The 18,007-nt window shown below is 41.1% G+C and overlaps 2 protein-coding genes and 1 long non-coding RNA gene across 5 annotated transcripts in view; 1 reads left to right on the top strand and 2 right to left on the bottom strand.

Moving 5' to 3' along the window:
* Window positions 1-511: 511 nt before the first annotated feature.
* Window positions 512-7,893, bottom strand: LOC118309476 (monoacylglycerol lipase abhd6-A). 3 transcript variants are annotated; one of them, XM_035631649.2, is made up of 9 exons: window positions 7,753-7,893; window positions 6,216-6,343; window positions 4,560-4,719; window positions 3,930-4,043; window positions 3,675-3,807; window positions 3,407-3,564; window positions 3,267-3,321; window positions 2,667-2,767; window positions 512-1,356 (listed from the first exon to the last, which is right to left on the bottom strand). In XM_035631649.2, the coding sequence occupies exons 2-9, from the start codon at window positions 6,329-6,331 to the stop codon at window positions 1,174-1,176; spliced, it is 1,020 nt and encodes a 339-aa protein (XP_035487542.1). In that variant the 5' UTR covers window positions 6,332-6,343; window positions 7,753-7,893; the 3' UTR covers window positions 512-1,173. The 3 variants fall into 3 exon arrangements, with proteins under 3 accessions (XP_035487542.1, XP_035487541.1, XP_035487540.1); XM_035631648.2 differs by having other exon boundaries at window positions 7,731-7,881; XM_035631647.2 differs by lacking the exon at window positions 7,753-7,893 and adding an exon at window positions 6,926-7,002.
* Window positions 7,894-9,925: 2,032 nt separating this feature from the next.
* On the top strand, window positions 9,926-11,519 carry LOC118309479. The gene is made up of 3 exons (XR_004793490.2): window positions 9,926-10,589; window positions 11,016-11,098; window positions 11,312-11,519. It is a non-coding gene; the product is annotated as an uncharacterized LOC118309479 (long non-coding RNA).
* A 34-nt stretch (window positions 11,520-11,553) lies between these two features.
* lmcd1 (LIM and cysteine-rich domains 1) overlaps window positions 11,554-18,007 on the bottom strand; it is a 12,856-nt gene continuing 6,402 nt past the window's right edge. Inside the window, exons 4-7 of the mRNA XM_035631645.2 lie at window positions 15,715-15,864; window positions 15,349-15,600; window positions 14,359-14,577; window positions 11,554-13,834 (exon numbers count right to left, since the gene is read on the bottom strand). Coding sequence (XP_035487538.1) covers window positions 13,724-13,834; window positions 14,359-14,577; window positions 15,349-15,600; window positions 15,715-15,864 — 732 coding nt within the window. The 3' untranslated portion in view covers window positions 11,554-13,723. The remainder of the gene's footprint in view (window positions 13,835-14,358; window positions 14,578-15,348; window positions 15,601-15,714; window positions 15,865-18,007) is intronic.

Genomic DNA, 18,007 nt, shown 5'->3' with positions numbered 1-18,007 from the left:
GAATGCAGCATGCCAAAGCAAAAGAGGTGAACGACAATGTGATGGATCACTCTGTCACGAAATAAAAAAAACCCAACAGGAATCACAAACAATAAAACAAAAAATACTGTTATTTTTCTTCCTGTGGCTTCATATATATATACTTCATTTTATAGTGCTTCACTCCCTTTTGAGGGAAAATTTGTGCTGTATACAACATATATCTGACAGGTGTGATGATCACAAGTTATTTTACGGATAAGATTTTACATTCAATAAAACAAACGATAGTAAAATACAATGTTATTTTTTTCTCCACTGTAAACCCCTTTAAAAAAGCATTATTGCTCTAATACAAATACATTGAGTTGCTCTACAATAATCTAATAAAATGGATGGTTCATTTAACACTTACCTGCTCCAGTTATGGTCGAAAGACAATGTTGTTATTGTTGCCTAATTATTATTATATGATCATTATTTTTATAATGCTGCTGCCTGTCGGTGATCGAGACACAAACCATTGACTTTATTTCTCGGTACAGAGTCATGTTTATTGGGAGTTACACAACTCTTGTTGTACAATGTAGTGCTGGTGATGCGATGCAGAAGATTCACCTTAAATATGTGCGAAGGCAATGGTTGAAATCCTTCATAGAGCTGTAAAGGATTGAGTTGCCACCCAACAAACAAAACAAAAAATCAATCAATCAAATTAATAATCAAGTTCACAGAGACAAATGCTAAAATTATTGACTCAACCCTCATTAATCAAACTCTTTTTAGTTTCTAAAGATCACACAACTCATTCACCTTCAATATTTTTCATTTGTGGGAATTTGAATCTAAATGGGTTTTTTGAGATGAGATTAAATATGCAGCAGGAGACTTAACAAACACAAACAGATGACGATGTCATTCAATGAAACAAGAGACAAAAATACTGTTTTCTGAGAGAGAAATGTTCAAAATCCTGAAGTGGACTCTTTTCGTGTGTGAAATCCAAACGGGTCATCAGTCTGTGGTATTTTTGAGCATTCGTTTCAGTTTTACAGTTTCAACCACCACACTTATCACACCCTATCGTTAACATCCTCATCATCTCCGTCACAACAATCACTCTCTTCGGGCAGCCGCCGTCGTCCACCGCAAAGTTTTCAGAGGTCAGCGCGGTGTGGTGTCAAAAAGTTTTCTTCAGGATTGTTTCTTGACGTCGTCTCCTCCGTTGATTTTCTGCGCGGACAGGAAGTCCATGATGAGCTTGGCGGATTTCCTCGGCCGCTCCAACCCCACGGTGTGGCCGCAGTTGTCCAGGAGCTCCACCTGGCAGCTCGGCAGCGCCGCCTGCAGGACCGCCGCCCCCGAAACGTCCAGCACCTGACAGAGAGGAGACAGCATTACCGACAGCTTATGTCATATTTGTGGTTTATTGTATTCTTTCATAAAGCAGCATGGCTCTATGGATGACCATAATAACAAGTAGTCACGGCCCCAGAAAAGGGATCCTACTGAACGTGGTGGTGACCCTCGACTTTTCCCCTTTTGTGACTTTGAATAAAATGTGTGAAGAACTATCAGATGGATCGTTATGAAATTTGGTACAGACATTTATGTCCTGCCCAGGATGAACTGGACCCGATCTCCCTTAATAAATAAACTGACACCTGACTTAATAAACTGATCAAGAAAGCTGGCTCCGTAAAAGGCCGCAAGCTGGAGACTTTTGAAGTTGTGGTGGAGAGGAGGACACTGAACAAACTGTTCTATCTAGCATGGATAAACCCTGACCACCCTCTCCACCAACTCACACTGGACAGACAGCGGAGCTCCTTCTCCAAAAGACTCATTCAGCTGCGCTGTCACAAGGACCGATACAGGAAGTCTTTCCTGTCACAAGCCATTAGACTTGTAACACGTCACCTCTGTCTGACAGAGACCACTTACCTACCTACCTAACAACCTAACTACCTACATACCTACCTACCTACCCACCCGCCTACCTACCTACCTACACACCTAACTACCTAACTACCTACCTACCTACCTACCCACCCACCTACCTACCTACCTAACAACCTAACTACCTACATACCTACCTACCTACCCACCCGCCTACCTACCTACCTACACACCTAACTACCTAACTACATACCTACCTACCTACCCACCCACCTACCTACCTACCTACACACCTAACTACCTACCTACCCACCCACCTACCTACCTACCTACACACCTAACTACCTAACTACCTACCCACCTACCTAACTACCTACCCACCTACCTACCTACCCACCCACCTACCTACCTACCTACACACCTAACTACCTAACTACCTACCCACCTACCTACCTAACAACCTAACTACCTACATACCTACCTACCCACCTACCCACCCACCTACCTACCTACCCACCTACCTACCTACCCACCCACCCACCTAACTACCTAACTACCGACCTTACGTACAGTGGTAAATATTGTAAACTGTTACGCAGACGTTGACGTACAGTAATGGGTGGTGGTGGTGGTTTGAGCTGAGGCTCACCATAGTCTAACGTTTGGTGTAGCTCAAAAAAATTACAAAAAAATTAGGAATTTAAATTGATTGTGTGTCACTACCTTTTTCCTTTAACACATTTGGTTTCTAAATGACCGTCATCACTGTGATTTCTTTTTTTTTTTACCAGATCTTCCTTCCCCCAGATGACCTGCAGGGGCGCTGTGATCAGGTGCAGGCTTTCCTGCAGCGCGTGAATAGACTTCTCCCCGACAATCTCCATGAAAACTGTACAACACACGCACGCACACACACACACACACACACACACACACAAATCAACAGATTGAAGTCAACCTGCAAAAACGGTTAATGAAGCAGATAACAATAACAAAAACATAGAATAAATACCTCCAACAAAGCCCGAACAATCATAAACATGATTGTCTGGTTTTTAATAGTAGAAATAAAATTAAAAAGTAAATGTTGACAAAAGGATTTCTTCCCAGACCCCATCCCGCCACCAAGGTTGGTGGAACCGGTTTATTCGTTTTTGCATAATCCTGCTAACAAATAATCCAACAAACTAACAAACCAATAAAAAGACACGGGTGAAAACATAACCTCTTTGGAGGAGGGACTGTAAATGCTCCAATTTTTACATCACTGTTAAGTTCAACACTTTATTATTATTTATTTAGGATAGGCATTAATATTCCACCAAGAGGCCAATTCTCGTCTTTCATTCTTTTTAATGTCACGTACAAATACAGTAAGTGAGACTGACCTTCTTTGTAGAAACCATTGTCTGGGATGCGGTTGTCCAGGAGACCTTGGAGGATCTGTCAACACACACACACACACAGAATAGACATATTGATACTGTACACGGAGGAGCCGGGTCGCGTGAGGCCTTCGACCGTGTACCTGTCGGTGGAGGTTGAGTGGCTTGTGGCAGCAGAGCCTCAGCATGTTCTTCAGGTCCTGCAGGGTGGTGGGGATCAGAGCGATGGCGTCCTCATTCAGAGTGTCCTTGAGCTCCTTCAGGTGGGTGATGAACTCGGAGTCTGTGGGATAAACCAGACCTGGCGGACAGAGAATGAATAATGACTTCCGCTTTTTTACGACACAGTCGCAGGTTTGAGGAGAAACCACCGAGACGTCGCGTGGATCAGACGCCGTGTGCTGACTTTACCTGCCGGGCACATCAGGGTGACGCCGGACAGGTCGGCCGGGTGGCGGGCAGCGTACACCCCCGCGACATTCCCGCCCATCGACGTGCCGACCAGGTGGAAGGGTCTTTTATCGAGGCCGATACTCCGCACAAACTGCACAGACGCACAGAGAGGAGAAGCGTTTGTTGCGTTGTCGCTCGGGGGGGAAAAAGACGCAACGGCGGATCCAATCGCCCGGTGCTTCTGTGCTGCGCCGTTCCGTTCGCCTAACAGACCTGGTGGATTCGGGCGACCTGGCCGTGGATGCTGTAGTCCTCGGTGCCGGTGCGACTCGTCCCCCCGTGTCCCGGCATGTCCACGCAGACCACGTGCTGGTTTCTGGGGAGGTGCTGGTGGAGGACACACACACACACACACACACACACACACACACACACACACACACACACAGAAGTGCGATGTGAGCAGGTTTTGAACATGTCATATGTTCATGCTGTATAGAATTTGTATGTAGTTTTGATCTGGGACTTTATTTACATCCATCCTTCCTTCTGTGCTTCTTTTATCCCTCCTTCCTTCCTCCTGTACATCTCATCCTTTCATCCATCTCTAATTCTGTCCCTGCCTCATGTCTTCCTGTTCTCCTTCCTTGTCTCCTTTGTCACCCCCATGTCAAATTCTTTTCTTTCTTTCTTTCATTTCCTCTTTCTTTTCTTAGGGTTTCTTAGGGAATTTTATTCCCCAAATCCTTTTTTCCCCCACCATCTTTCCTTGCGTCAATATTTTCTTTACCTTCATTCTTTATTTAAAAAAAGTGTATTTGAGGAAGTTACTTGTTGTACATGCTCACAATTCTAACTGTGTGTGTGTGTGTGTGTGTGTGTGTGTGTGTGTATGTGTGCTACCTTGATGATGGGAAACCACATGTCCTTGTTGGCGGAGAAGCCGTGCAGCAGCAGCAGCGACGGGGTGGCGCCCCCCGGGGACCCGCGGCTGGAATAACAGAAGCGGTAACTTCCACTGCGAGAGTAACGGACCACCAGGCCCAAACTGCGACGCAAGTACCTGCGGGGAGGATGAATGAACACAACGTTACGGAGCCCTGGAAGAGACACGGAAGGGGGAGAGAGATGTTCTTTTGCAAGATCCTGCAACATTTTGTAAGTTATTCTGTAACGTACAATGTGCTACTCCCCCCCCCCCCTTCCTCATACTATAGTGAACAAGAATACCAGACAGCGTGTTCACTGTCGTCTGTACCAGTTTCCGTTGCTAATTTCACTTCTGAATTTCTTTTGTGAAGCGTTTCAGTGTTTCCTAACATGAGCTTGAACTTTTGCACAGTTAAACACCAGCTGATAAAACTGTTACATGACAGTGACTCAGCAAAAAACACACACACACACAGACACACACAACCAGAAAAATGTCTTTTTTACGGCTTTGACAGAGTCCATTCGTCACACACACTGTCCTGCACCTTCATGATGATACGGGTCTATTTTTTGGAAACTGTGACTTTACAACACTGACAGATTTCAAGCAGCACTTTGATCTGGCAAGATAATTCATAAATGCAAAAAGACAGGCAACTCAGAAAAAAAATCTCTCTCATAGCATCATCACCATCTCCCATCCGATGACTCACCAAAGAGGAGCATTTCAGGTCGTCACATTAAAGAGGTAACTAAAGAAGAAGGTGTTGTTCAATTGTTTAGTATGGAGGATGTTTTTGATTAAAAAAAAAATCCCTAAAATGGCCACATTCACAAACTTTTAATGAATGAATTAAAACAGACTGCATAAAGAAAGATGGACGTCGTCAAAGCTTCGCAAAAGTTAAGCCAAATCATCTGAATCGCCCCTGGTGACTGGAGTATAGGCCATATAACCATGGGTCCTTCCTGTCCTCTTTTCCTATCTACTATTCCTTGACCTCAGTGGAAAACACCACGAGGTCAAGGAAAGGTGTGATGGAGGACTGATAGCCGACAGCGCAGCTCAGAGAATCCGACTCCTCTTCCACTAGACTACGTCGTCACGCGACAGCGGACGTTGTTGATGCGTCTGTCGCGGTGAAACTACACATTTCCAAAGATGGACGACAAAAAAACCTCATCGGCTCCATGAGCGTGTTTGAGTGTTTTACCACCGTGTGACATCAGATGTTATGATTCATATGAAACAGTGACTTACATGATGACGTCTCTTCTGGGTCGTATTCATACTCTTCTACTTCTTCTTCTTCCGATTGAATCGTTCACGTCCGTGCACGGTGCTTCACGTTAAATATCGCCGCCGCAATGAATTGTGGGCCGTCTATATCTCCTTTCCTTTCACAAAGGAAGCTCCAGTGTGTCCTCTGCTAAAGGAGGTAGGAGAGGAAGCACTGAAGCTCCTTTCCTCTGCATTTAGAGAAGCCAAACAGCTCTTATCATGGCTGCTGATGAAATACCTCCGGGCCACAGTGAGTGCACACATCTCTGGGAGTGATGATCAGTTACCAGTTTTTCCAGTGTGTGTGTGTGTGTGTGTGTGTGAGTGTGTGTGTTTGCCTTTACCAGTTGTAGGCCTTCAGCAGCGCTCCTGGGCAGATGAGAAAGGCTGCAAAGGCGACGAAGGGGAGCACCCCAATACCGCTGACTAGGATTATCATTTTAGCAGCATTCAACTCCATCGTTGTACACGACTGTGAAAATAAAGACACACACACACACACACACATCAGCCCATTTATCTTATGATGGCTGTGATGAGGTGAAGGGCAGTTTGCCCCCCCACCTTTTCTTCTGTCCGACTAAATGAGGCCTATTTGAAGAGTTTGTTTGTCTGTTTGCTGAGTCAGATGAGAAGGTGAGCAACAATCGTATTACTGTGTGGTCAGTACAGAGACAGCGCTGTTATATTACTTAGCCCTGCTTCATAATATGGAAGATATTAGCCTCTTCATCTTCTTGTTACTGTAACCCAAACGCCCCAAAATGTTCGGATTTCCATTTCCAGGTCATCTTCTGTACTTCTGCGTCATTCAACCCATTTTGCCGCGAAGATCGGTTTACTGATCTGACCGGCTCGGTTGTGTAATGTCGTGGTCTGTGGCTCTGGAGGAGCTTTGCCTTTTTTCCTATTTTTATTTCACCCCAAACTTTTTTTTAGTTACTTACATAAGTCTTGAAAGACAAAAATCATCTATTTGAACTGGACCTCCTGGATCACGTTCAGCCTCCTGTATTGTTTTAAAGGCACATTTCATTTCCTTACTTTACAGTACCTTCATATAGCTGACGGTTTTGTCTGGATTTTAGTTTTTCTTGCCACGTCCTGAACGGGAATCGAACCCACGAGCTTCTGCACCAAAGTCAGTCAACATCGTATTAACGGATCGTCTTTTAAAGTAAGGCAGGTTTTTGGCAGAATAAAAAAACCAGCATGTGGTGACAAAGAGAGGATCTACACGGTACAGTGTATAGTCTGTTATTATCAATATTACAAATACAAATCGATCATTGGGAGTCTGACAGTGCTTTATACTTGATGTGTGGAGACAATAATCATGAATATTGCTGCTATTATTATTATTATTATTATGTCATTCATTTAGTTTTCTATTTACATGCAATACTAGACGTGTGTGAAAATGATTAAGTAAAGTGGATCTTCAGATGGAAATTATTAAAAATTATTTTTTGCCAAATTGATGAAGAACAAGGTCAAAGGTTCAGAAAAGTAAGTGGCCCTTGAATTATTTTGTTTGCGAGAGACGAAGAAAAATCGCGCTACACATGTTCAATGACAGTTCGCGTCTGACAGCTGCTTCTCTTTCTTCTTGTCTTTCTCCGCTGGTTTGTTGCAGGAGATTTATTTTCCGCGGAAGGTTCGAAGATTAAAAGTAAAAGAACAGAGGAAGAAGAAGAAAAAGATGAGCTTTGAAGTTTCCCCGTGTGCACGTTGTCGGAGGAAGCGTCGCATTGTACAAACACATCGACTCAAACTCTCTTTAACAGCATTCTTTTTTACAGTGTAACACACGTTGTTGTTATTATTATTATTATTGTTATTATTATTATTATTATCACCTGTTCGGGCGAGGCACCGTACCTGTCCCGGTTCCCCTTCGGTCCGTCTGAGCCGCTGTCCTGTCCTCCGCTCGGCTACCGGCTCCTCTTCCTCCTCTTCCTCCTCTTCCTCCTCCTCCTCCTCTTCCTCCTCTTCCTCCTCTTTCTCCTCCTCTTTCACCCAAATTACGCAACAAGACGTTTCATCTGCACTTAAAGGGGAAGTAACAATGAGGCGATTGTGCTGCGTTCAGGCGATGTTGGACATTTCACAAAGTCCTGTTTGTGCGTGTGAAAAGAATATATACATAATAACCACACGAGGGCGCCACCTCCTCAGGTAAATCCTGAAAATGATGGCTGGTTTAACTCCCTCTCAGGTGTTGGATTTGATTTGATCTTTGCTTATCGCGAACCGATCACAATGGATCAGTTACAAAATAGAAAAACAAAAATATTTTCCAGGACATAAATCTTGTACGTGCATTGTTCGGGTTGGAGAAGGGACAGACAGAAGTCCCCCTTCGATCGTTTCAGCTTCAAATTACATATTATTTAAAAAAATAAAATTTAAAAAATCTCTCTCAAAACTTAAATGTATAATCTTGCAAAATAAACAGCATTTTTCTACATTATATACATTGAAATATTGTGCTGCTCCATGTTATACGTGTCAATGAGTATTGGTTTGTATCCTTTTTTGAAAACTTTAATATAATTTCAAATTTTTGTTTCCTCATCAAGGTCATTCCAAAGGTATATATATAGATATATATCTATATATCTATATATATCTATATCTATATATATATATCTATATATCTATATATATCTATATATATATATATCTATATATATATATATATATATATATATATATATATATATAGATATAGATATATATATATATATAATATTCTATTATATTCTAGCCTTTTTTACATAAAGGTCCAATAAGGTTCTCCTCCGTTAGTATTATACTTTTTTCTTCTTCGTTTGACAACTTTGATTTGGATTTGGATTGATGAAACATAACTTTGCAACAAAGAAACAACCTAAAAGAGATTCAATCACAAGACGGCGGAGGATGGAGGGACAGTTGATTCTGTACTTGAGTGATGCAAATCCCTACTAAATTTCAATTACTGGGATGCCCCCCCAGGGCAGTTTCCCAACTTTGCCCCATTGGTAATGCAGCCTTGTGACTCCAGCCGTTCAGGAAGCAGCCTCTGTAATGATCAACTACAAATAAAGAGTCAAAGAGTTAACGCTCCCTGAAAACACATTCTCTCATCGAGCTCGGGATCCTTCCATGAACACCAAAGAGTCTGCACAATTTGAAACTGTTTTTCTGTATTTTGTTTGTTTTTTTAAGTTTGTGGTCTTCTCAGTGGTTTGACGTGAGAAGGGAAAACACGATATGTCCCATATTTCCATGCATGGATTATTAGAGCTGTCTCTCTGCAGTCAGCTGCCTGCCGCGGCCTGACACGACACCATGAGATCACTGAGGGCGAAGCAGAGGACCAGGCTTCAAGCAACCTCATGCCTCATATTAAAATGATAATGGCTATATTCAAGTTTTGTGTGTGTGTTTAGCCCCTGACTTTTACGTAACTTTTGACTCATTTGACCAGTTTTTGAGTTCAACTACAGTGCAACAGGTATTGCTGTAAATTTACGATATGATACCAACAAAATGATTATTGGACTCAAATGTTGCACACATATACGTTACTTTTGACGCATTTGAAAATTTTTTGCGTTCAACTACAGTCCAACGATACGATAGGATACAATAGGATACAATTCGAACGATACAATACGATTCGAATGATACGATATGATACCAACGATACGATACGATACGATAACAAAAGACGCGACGCGATACAACGCGATACGACGCGATACGACGCGACGCAATACGACATGACACGATACCAAAGATACGATACCAACGATAATATAAGATACAATGCGATGCAATGCGATACGAGACGATACGTTATGATAACATACCATACCATATCAACGATACGATAAGATACGATAAGATATGATATGATACGATATGATATGATATGATACGATATGATACGATATTATATGATATGATACGATATGATATGATACGATATGATATGATACGATATGATAAGATATTATATGATATGATATGATATGATACGATATGATAAGATATTATATGATATGATACGATATGATACGATACGATACTCTCCACTTTATTTAATTTGACTTTTCTTGCACATGTTACACTGTCCATATAACGTCCAGCGAGGTGAAACAGGACTAATGTTTAGTCTATAGGTTGTTTTTTCCACCATGTCAACAAAAAATATAAGACTCCTTTTGAAGTTGGTTTTGCTAAAGCATCATATTTACTCCCATTAATTTCCAAGCAGCAAAAAAAAAAACACCTGCAGTTTTTCTATTAAAGATGTAAACATGACGCCAATATTCAGGATGTGACTTTTTGGATTAACTGGAAACGCGTCCTGGTCTGTTTCTGTTGGAGGTTTCTTTCTTGTTAGAACGTTTTGTTTTAGAAGTGCTTGTTCATTACGGGAACAATTCTAAGATCTCATGTAAAGTGCCTATATCGTGTGTACAGAGTCAGAAGAGGTACTGAAGCAGTTCCTCTGAAACGCCTCACCGATGATGGAGCGGGCTATTAAAAGGCCGTGATACTCAGCAAACCAAACAAATTTGTCTCAGTTTGGGACTAAAAATATCCTTTTGTGGTTTTTCTTTTCACGGTTCAGGAAACAACTGTCAGACAATCAGCTGCGTGACGCAACTCCTCAGGAACGCCGGGCGAGAAACCCACAGGAATGTTTCAAATTCCTGCAGGGAGTACGTTAGCACACACACACACACACACACACACACACACACAGTTGTAACGTTTAATATATATTTGGATCTAAATCTGTGACTGACGTTATAGGTGAGACAAGACTTGCCTGTGGACAAATGAACAACCGATTCATAGTTGATTTATTTATTACTGTTTAATTATTTTTATTACTGATTTATTTTAACTTTCAACAACTCAATCAAAAAGTGTGAATGTGTTCAATCTTTGTTTTAAACTTCCTTCAATTGGTTTTTTGTTTGTTAAGTAGAGGATTTATTTATTGGTCATGCATTGCATTGTACCTGTGCCTGTGCCTCAAAAGATGTATTATTTATATTTAAAAAAAAAAAACTATATCAAATGATATATGCCAAAATACTGAATACTGAAATTAATAACGTTCCCTCTATTTTCCAAACTAGAGTTTTGCTGACGTCACTCTTTCACTGTGAAGTCAATGTACACGATGCTGATGATGTGATGAACATGAACAAGACAGATGAAGGTATGTTTACACATTCAACTCTTGTCAGATACTGTACGTGTCATACAGGGATCTTTCTCTCTCTCTAAAAAGATGAGACACAAACAGGGGGTTTCAATCAGAATGATTTTTTTAATTCTGAACCAATCATTGTCATTTATGCCTGTTACACTATTCACAGTGCAAAATGTTTTTGAATAATTTCATAGTGTTTTGTCTTATTTTTCTTAACAGTGTAATGGAAAATGTGATTGTACCTCCGAAGCACCAAATACCATCTGTACCCATAAAGACGGGTTTACGTCCTATCAGAGGAATTGTACTGTAACTATGAGATTACCACTTGTAAAAAGCATTCTTTCATGACATCATCCGAGTTGAAATTGGAAACTCAGATTTTTGTAAAAGCTCCAAGAAAATCAGATTTTATATGTTAACACAAAAAAACCAGGACACATCAGCCAAAAAGCAATTACTCAACATAATAAAACTCTGATTTAATGGTTTTGTGTTATATACCGTCAATACACCGAATTGTAGTTGTCACACAACCGTCTTTACGATGTGTCACCATGGAAACCATGACATGAACGGAATTCCTTATCGTGAACGATGTCAGTTTTCAACACTGCATCAAATTTCATAATTTAAAACATGAGCTATTACATTACATATCATGCTGGCTGCACAAATCATTGCGATCTGACAGTTTCTGGTCTTAATTTAATTTCTGAACATCACAATAAAAAAATAATTTCTTCACAGAGTGGATTTTAAGAAATCCTTGTTTATATTCTGGAACAATTCATATCTCATTTTTAATACACTTCATTCTGGCTGTACAGAGATTAGAGTTGAATCAATATTCAATTAGATTTGATAACGTACTTAATCTCATCTTTGATATCACTGTATTGAACAGTATTGTTGATATGCTACATATTAAGCTAATCACATCAAACAGTATATTATCCTTGTCTTCTTAAAGAATTAGCATTTTAGCAGCAATTCATTCAAAAATCAAATGAAGAATTAAAAAAAAACTTAAAGCAAATATATGTTATAAGATATAATGATTGTATTAATGAATTCGACATCCTAATTAGCACCTGTCTAGGTAAAAGGTTTATTAATTGCTGACTTGTTTTTAGAGATTTTTGCAGCAAGAAACTTTTGTCTTCACTCCATCGTCAGAAAAAAAAAGTTTTACCAAAAAATAAATCTGAATAAGGAATATAATTAGTATAAAGCAGCGTTCAGCAGCAGCAGAGATCCATGAAAGAGTTTAAATCACAAAAGGAAGTCAAAAGCATCAAACAGTTGAATAAAAGAGAAGAAAATGTAGTAAAACACTTTCTCACTTTCTTTTACTTTTGTACAATTAGTACAATATACAACAAAAAGGAAATAGGTTACAATTAATTGCTAATTATTAATTAGTGATATGCCTTTTCCAGCCTTCTACCTGTCCAGTTCTCTGAGGTTTAAGATCAAAAACAAATCAAAGATTATACCTGCTCGAAATAAATGTTAACAACAACAAATCTGCATGAATTCAAACCTGAAATTTTAGGAATTGAGAGCAATTTCAAGTGATCATTTTCAGATTCAAATAAAGGTTTTAGAAGTTACCGTATTAGTCCACCTTTTTTTTCATACACAGTAAAAGCTATTTCCACATACACTTCTCTCTTGTTCTCTCTAAATATTTTTTACTTAAATAAAGAAATGAACCTCTAAATGGATTTCCTTTATTTCTTTTTACTTTCAAAAAGAGAAGTCTGTTTTGAGAAGAAACACTAAGACAGTAACGGTTTCTTTCTTTTTAAACCTATTTTTCATATTTCTTTTATCTTGTTTCTACTCTGTAGCACTTTACGTTTGCTTTTAGCAATGAAAAGTGCTCTATAAATGAAATTTATTCTTATTATTATTATCATGAAAATGACACTTGAACACAAAGTCCAAATAGTGCAGAGATAAATGGACGGGATTGACAGTGAGGCTTGTGGTCTTGGGAAGTATCCAATTACTTTCCAACTGATAATTCATTCATTTTCTCAATCGTTTTATTTGTTCATCTTATTTATTCCCTCATTCTCATTAACATTGACATCTTATTTTGTTCACTTACTCACTCGTCTCCTATGAAGTGAAGGTCCGGTTCCTCCGTGTTCACTGCGAGCTGCTACACTCCAAACCGTCACTTTAACTGTCATAAATCTACAAACTGTTTCTCTTTAAAGTGTAGAGTGAAGAGTACTTTAAACAAAAAAGATCACGTAAGCACTTGAAACACCAGTCGGCTCCGCTGAACAAGTGTCTGAAGTAGGTCAAGGTCCGCTGAGTGTGTTAAAACACAAATATATCAAGTGGACATTTTGTGTACTTTATCCCTGTTTTATCTGCAGTATTCAACCATTTGTTTTATTTTATTTAAAACAAGCTAACCAACTTATAATCGATATTACTGTGATTGACTAATTTCAATATTTCTTTTGCCTTGTCTCACATTTTTATTCAGTGTTGCAACGTTTCTGAAGCACCTTGTAATTCTGTTTTTGAGTAGTGCTAGATCGTCTTGTAGAATATATGTATATATATATATATATATATATATACATGCGTATATTGTGTGAGTGTGTCTCAGTGCTGACAGGGCGTTTCCAGGTTTTGTCCGCACTTCCAGCAGCAGAAGTGTTGACGGTGCCACGTCCGTCCATCTTTAGACGTGAGGAACGACTGACAGAAGATCAGCTGTTGACGCAACCACAAAATTTTGAGTTCCACAAATTAATCTTTAAAACTGGTTAAACATCCAAAGGAATTTTTTCAATGCAAATAAAATGCATTTAGCATATTCAGCATTTACAAAGCAAACAAAACAGCTATATTGATATATGTATAGATATATGTATAGATATATATATATATATATAAAATTGGGATTTTAAAATTGCCATATTTTAAAGATTAATCAATGAGACCTTGAAAATGTAACTAAAATCTAATTACAATTTTGTATGTGGTGTAATCTGATGGCCTGATTATATTTACTTATTTTTGTAATCTGATTACGTAATCCCGATGACATGTTATCCGTTACTACCCAACCCTGCAATCCTTACCAAAAATGTCAGGGTTCAAAAGTAATTGAACACTTGGTCGCTCTCTGGTATTGGTGTGGTGATTGTCTTTGTCACAGATGATGTGCCTAAACACATCACCACGTTTCCACTGTTTCACCTTAATCTTAATCTCAATCTGCCGCATCCTCTCACCTCGTCGCAGCCGGAGCATCGCGGCCAGACCGTCTGACAGTAGTGTCGTCCGCAGAGCAGTTTCTGATTGGCCCAGAAGTAGACCAGGTCCACCAGCGCCTGGCCGCACTCGGAGCACACGAAGCAGGTGGGATGCCACAGGGCGCCGCGGTAACCGGCGCGCTCCGCGAAAACAGCTGGACTCTGCGCGGCGACCTCGCCACGGCAACCGGTACAGCGCTAGACGACAGAAGAGGGAACAGAATAATGACTTAAAGCCACAGTGTGTAATTTTTTGTAATTTTCTGGCGACATCTGGTGGTAAAGCTGCAAACCGCAACCAACTGAGTGACCGACAGGGGACACTTTATCGCGGCGCACCGCTGATTCCTTTTCCGGTTTCTGGCAGCGTCTGAAATTTCAACGTGAACGCGACATATTCTGGACCATTTTGTGCAACAACCATGTTCAACACGACGCATAAACATGGCCTCACACAGAGGTCGGGTCCACCTCATGGAACTATATTTAACTCATTCAGAGTTGATTATACATATATGAACACATAGTTATGGCCAATATATTCGATTTCTGTGAATAAGTTCTTCTACATATTACACACTGTGGCTTTAAATTAAATCACTGTGACCAATGTGTTGTGTTTTTCAAGATCCACAAGGAACGGATTTGACATGGGATGGATTTAACTTGGTGGGAAACATTTCTAGTGAGTGAGGCATTGTGGGGGAACGTTCAGCGTTACATAGCCTGATAGGAATGTGATAGTAGGAAACCTGTTTGACTAAGGGCACGGTGGAAAGGATTGGAGGACTAATGGCGAGAACATTACAGAGTCTGAAATCCTTCACGAGTGCGATTTAGGATATTTGACCTCAACCGTTAGTTCATCTGTCGGGTTGCTCTGATGAGGTTTAGCCTACATTAAGGCATTACGACGTTAGCAAACACATGTAGAATTTCTCAAAGATGTCAGGTGCCTCGTGAACTCACATATTCATTCTTCGTGCCGTCATCTGTGCCGTTGGTGGAACCGGCGGGGGAGGAGGTGCTGCTATTGGCCGAGCCATGGTCACGGCGAGCCGGAACCTCTTTCTTGTCGCCGTCGCTGCGATCCGTAGCTTCTTTCGCTGCCCTCTGATTGGCTGCTTCCCTCAGAGCTCCGCCCTCACCAGGCGGGGCCACCTCCCCGACTCCCAGCGCCTCCTGCTTGTAGTGCTTCACAAACAGCAGCATAGAGGAAATCTGGGAGAAGAGATCATGTGTCAACATTGTTTCGTCAGACTTTTCCATCACGTACAATTTTATTAAGACAACTGATTTAAGTCAGGACTAATCTACTGTTAGTTTGTACCGTACCTCCTCCTCACTGGCCAGGCTCTGACACTTCATGGGGTCCTGGTCGTAGGCGGGGAGCTGGCCGAGGAGCTGCCTGCGTCGCTCCAACGCCCCATCCGTCCCCGAGACGGGACGCCGACTCTCCGGGATGAGCTCCATGTACTGCAGGGCCTGAGAGGGGGGGGGGGGGGGGACGTTTTAGTTCTAGTGCAGGAAGCTGTAGCGTGGAGACAGCGCGATTGACAGCTGGTCTGTCCAAGCCGTGCATGGTTGCAGGTGTGTGTTGGGCGTGCAGTGAATGAGCTCTCATTTAGATCCCACCCCCAATTCTACATCGGGTTTTAAAAGGAAAACCAAGATGGCGCAGGTCAAAATGCAAAACTCAAGGCTTCAAAAACAGCAGCTCACAAACCAGCGGGCGACGTCACGGTGGCTTGACACTTGGTAAGACTGAACAAAAAAAAGGTGGAGGGAGATTCTCATTCATCCAGGTCATATTTTATCCAGAAGGGTGTTAAATCAGGAGCCACTGGACGTGGTTTTAGTTTCTTGAAGACATTTCACCTACATCCAAGAGGCTTCTTCAGTTCAGACGTCTTCAAGAAACTACAACCAAGTTCAGCTGCTGCTGATTCAACGAGCCTCAGGATAAAATATCGGACCTCATTCTTTTAATTTGGCCTTCCCACCACCGAAGTCTTATTCGTGACACATCGCAGTTTGGACCATCTTTCCAGAAAACATGGATTTATAACCATCCTTCAGCTGAGAAGAAATATTCAGACTTTCTCAGTCTACGTTTCAGTTGTCGTTGGACAGTCCAGGTGTGCTGTCGGTTGACTGTGCCCGAGTGAGACGGCGACTAACAGTCATTTCACAGTTGAACACAAGAAACACTGGATGAAACTAACAACAACACGCAGAAGGTTTGTATGGAGACAGATGTGAAGAGCAGCGTTGAGTCTGTCTGCAGTTTAAGTCCGACCACAGTAATGTCCCCCACCACTGCATCGCTCAGTAATCACTGTCATCCTCGTAATTATAGGCTGTGAAGCCCGAAACCCATACTCGGGCCTGTTGCTAATGGAAACCAGACTGCAAAGAAGACTGCAGCAAATAAACTAAACCCAACTCAACTCAACTCAACTCAACTAGCCTAAGTTTCGCTACGCTAAGCTCAGCTCAACTAAACTAAACTAAACTAAACTACACTAAACTAAACTCAACTCAACTCAACTATACCCAACTCAACTCAACTCAACTCAACCCAACTCAACTCAACTAAACTAAACCCAACTAAACTAAACTAAACCCAACTCAACTCAACTCAACTAAACCAAACTAAACCCAACTCAACTCAACTAAACCCAACTCAACTCAACTCAACTCAACTCAACTCAACTCAACTCAACTCAACTCAACTAAACCCAACTCAACTCAACTCAACTCAACTCAACTCAACTCAACTAAACCCAACTCAACTCAACTCAACTCAACTCAACTCAACTAAACTAAACCCAACTCAACTCAACTCAACTCAACTCAACCCAACTCAACTCAACTCAACTCAACTCAACTCAACTCAACTCAACTAAACCCAACTCAACTCAACTAAACCCAACTCAACTCAACTCAACTCAACTCAACCCAACTCAACTCAACTCAACTCAACTCAACTAAACCCAACTCAACTCAACTCAACTCAACTCAACTCAACTCAACTCAACTCAACTCAACTAAACCCAACTCAACTCAACCCAACTCAACTCAACTAAACCCAACTCAACTCAACTCAACTCAACTCAACTCAACTCAACTCAACTCAACTCAACTCAACTAAACCCAACTCAACTCAACTAAACTCAACTCAACTCAACTCAACTCAACTCAACTCAACTCAACTCAACTCAACTCAACCCAACTCAACTCAACTCAACTCAACTCAACTCAACTCAACTCAACTTCGCCTGGGTCTCAGGAGTGCAGCTTTTAATGTGGAGAGGTGCTTAGTGAGGATCAGTTCGAGCCCGAGCTGACCCGACCCAGTTCAGTGCCGCCGGCTCCCCCATGTCATCGTGTGCCCGGTCCGAGGTGCCCCCCCCCCCCCCTTTTTAATTTGTATGGTTATATTAAAGGGCTGAATCAAATAAAGATAGAATTTCTTTATCAAAGTTGTAAAGGGATGTATAAATTTGTTTGTGTTTTTGATTTCCCAATCACCTGCATAAATTATATCTATTTAAAATCAGATTTATTGTGTGTGTGTGTGTGTGGTTGCTTTGTGCATTATCATTCAGACACGGCAACAGCCGGC

Source organism: Scophthalmus maximus, chromosome 6, assembly GCF_022379125.1.
Source record: "Scophthalmus maximus strain ysfricsl-2021 chromosome 6, ASM2237912v1, whole genome shotgun sequence".
In the NCBI taxonomy this organism is placed as follows: Eukaryota; Metazoa; Chordata; class Actinopteri; order Pleuronectiformes; family Scophthalmidae; genus Scophthalmus; species Scophthalmus maximus.
The sequence above is the reverse complement of the archived record's forward strand: the minus strand, read 5'-3'. Positions and strand labels throughout refer to the sequence as shown.

Excerpts from the sequence above, each read along its gene's own strand:
- LOC118309476 (XM_035631647.2), bottom strand. Across the intron at positions 3,808-3,929 it reads AGGTCGCCCGAATCCACCAG|TTTGTGCGGAGTATCGGCCT; the intron begins GTCTGTTAGGCG and ends GCGTCTGTGCAG. Across the intron at positions 2,768-3,266 it reads CAATGGTTTCTACAAAGAAG|TTTTCATGGAGATTGTCGGG; the intron begins GTCAGTCTCACT and ends TGTGTTGTACAG.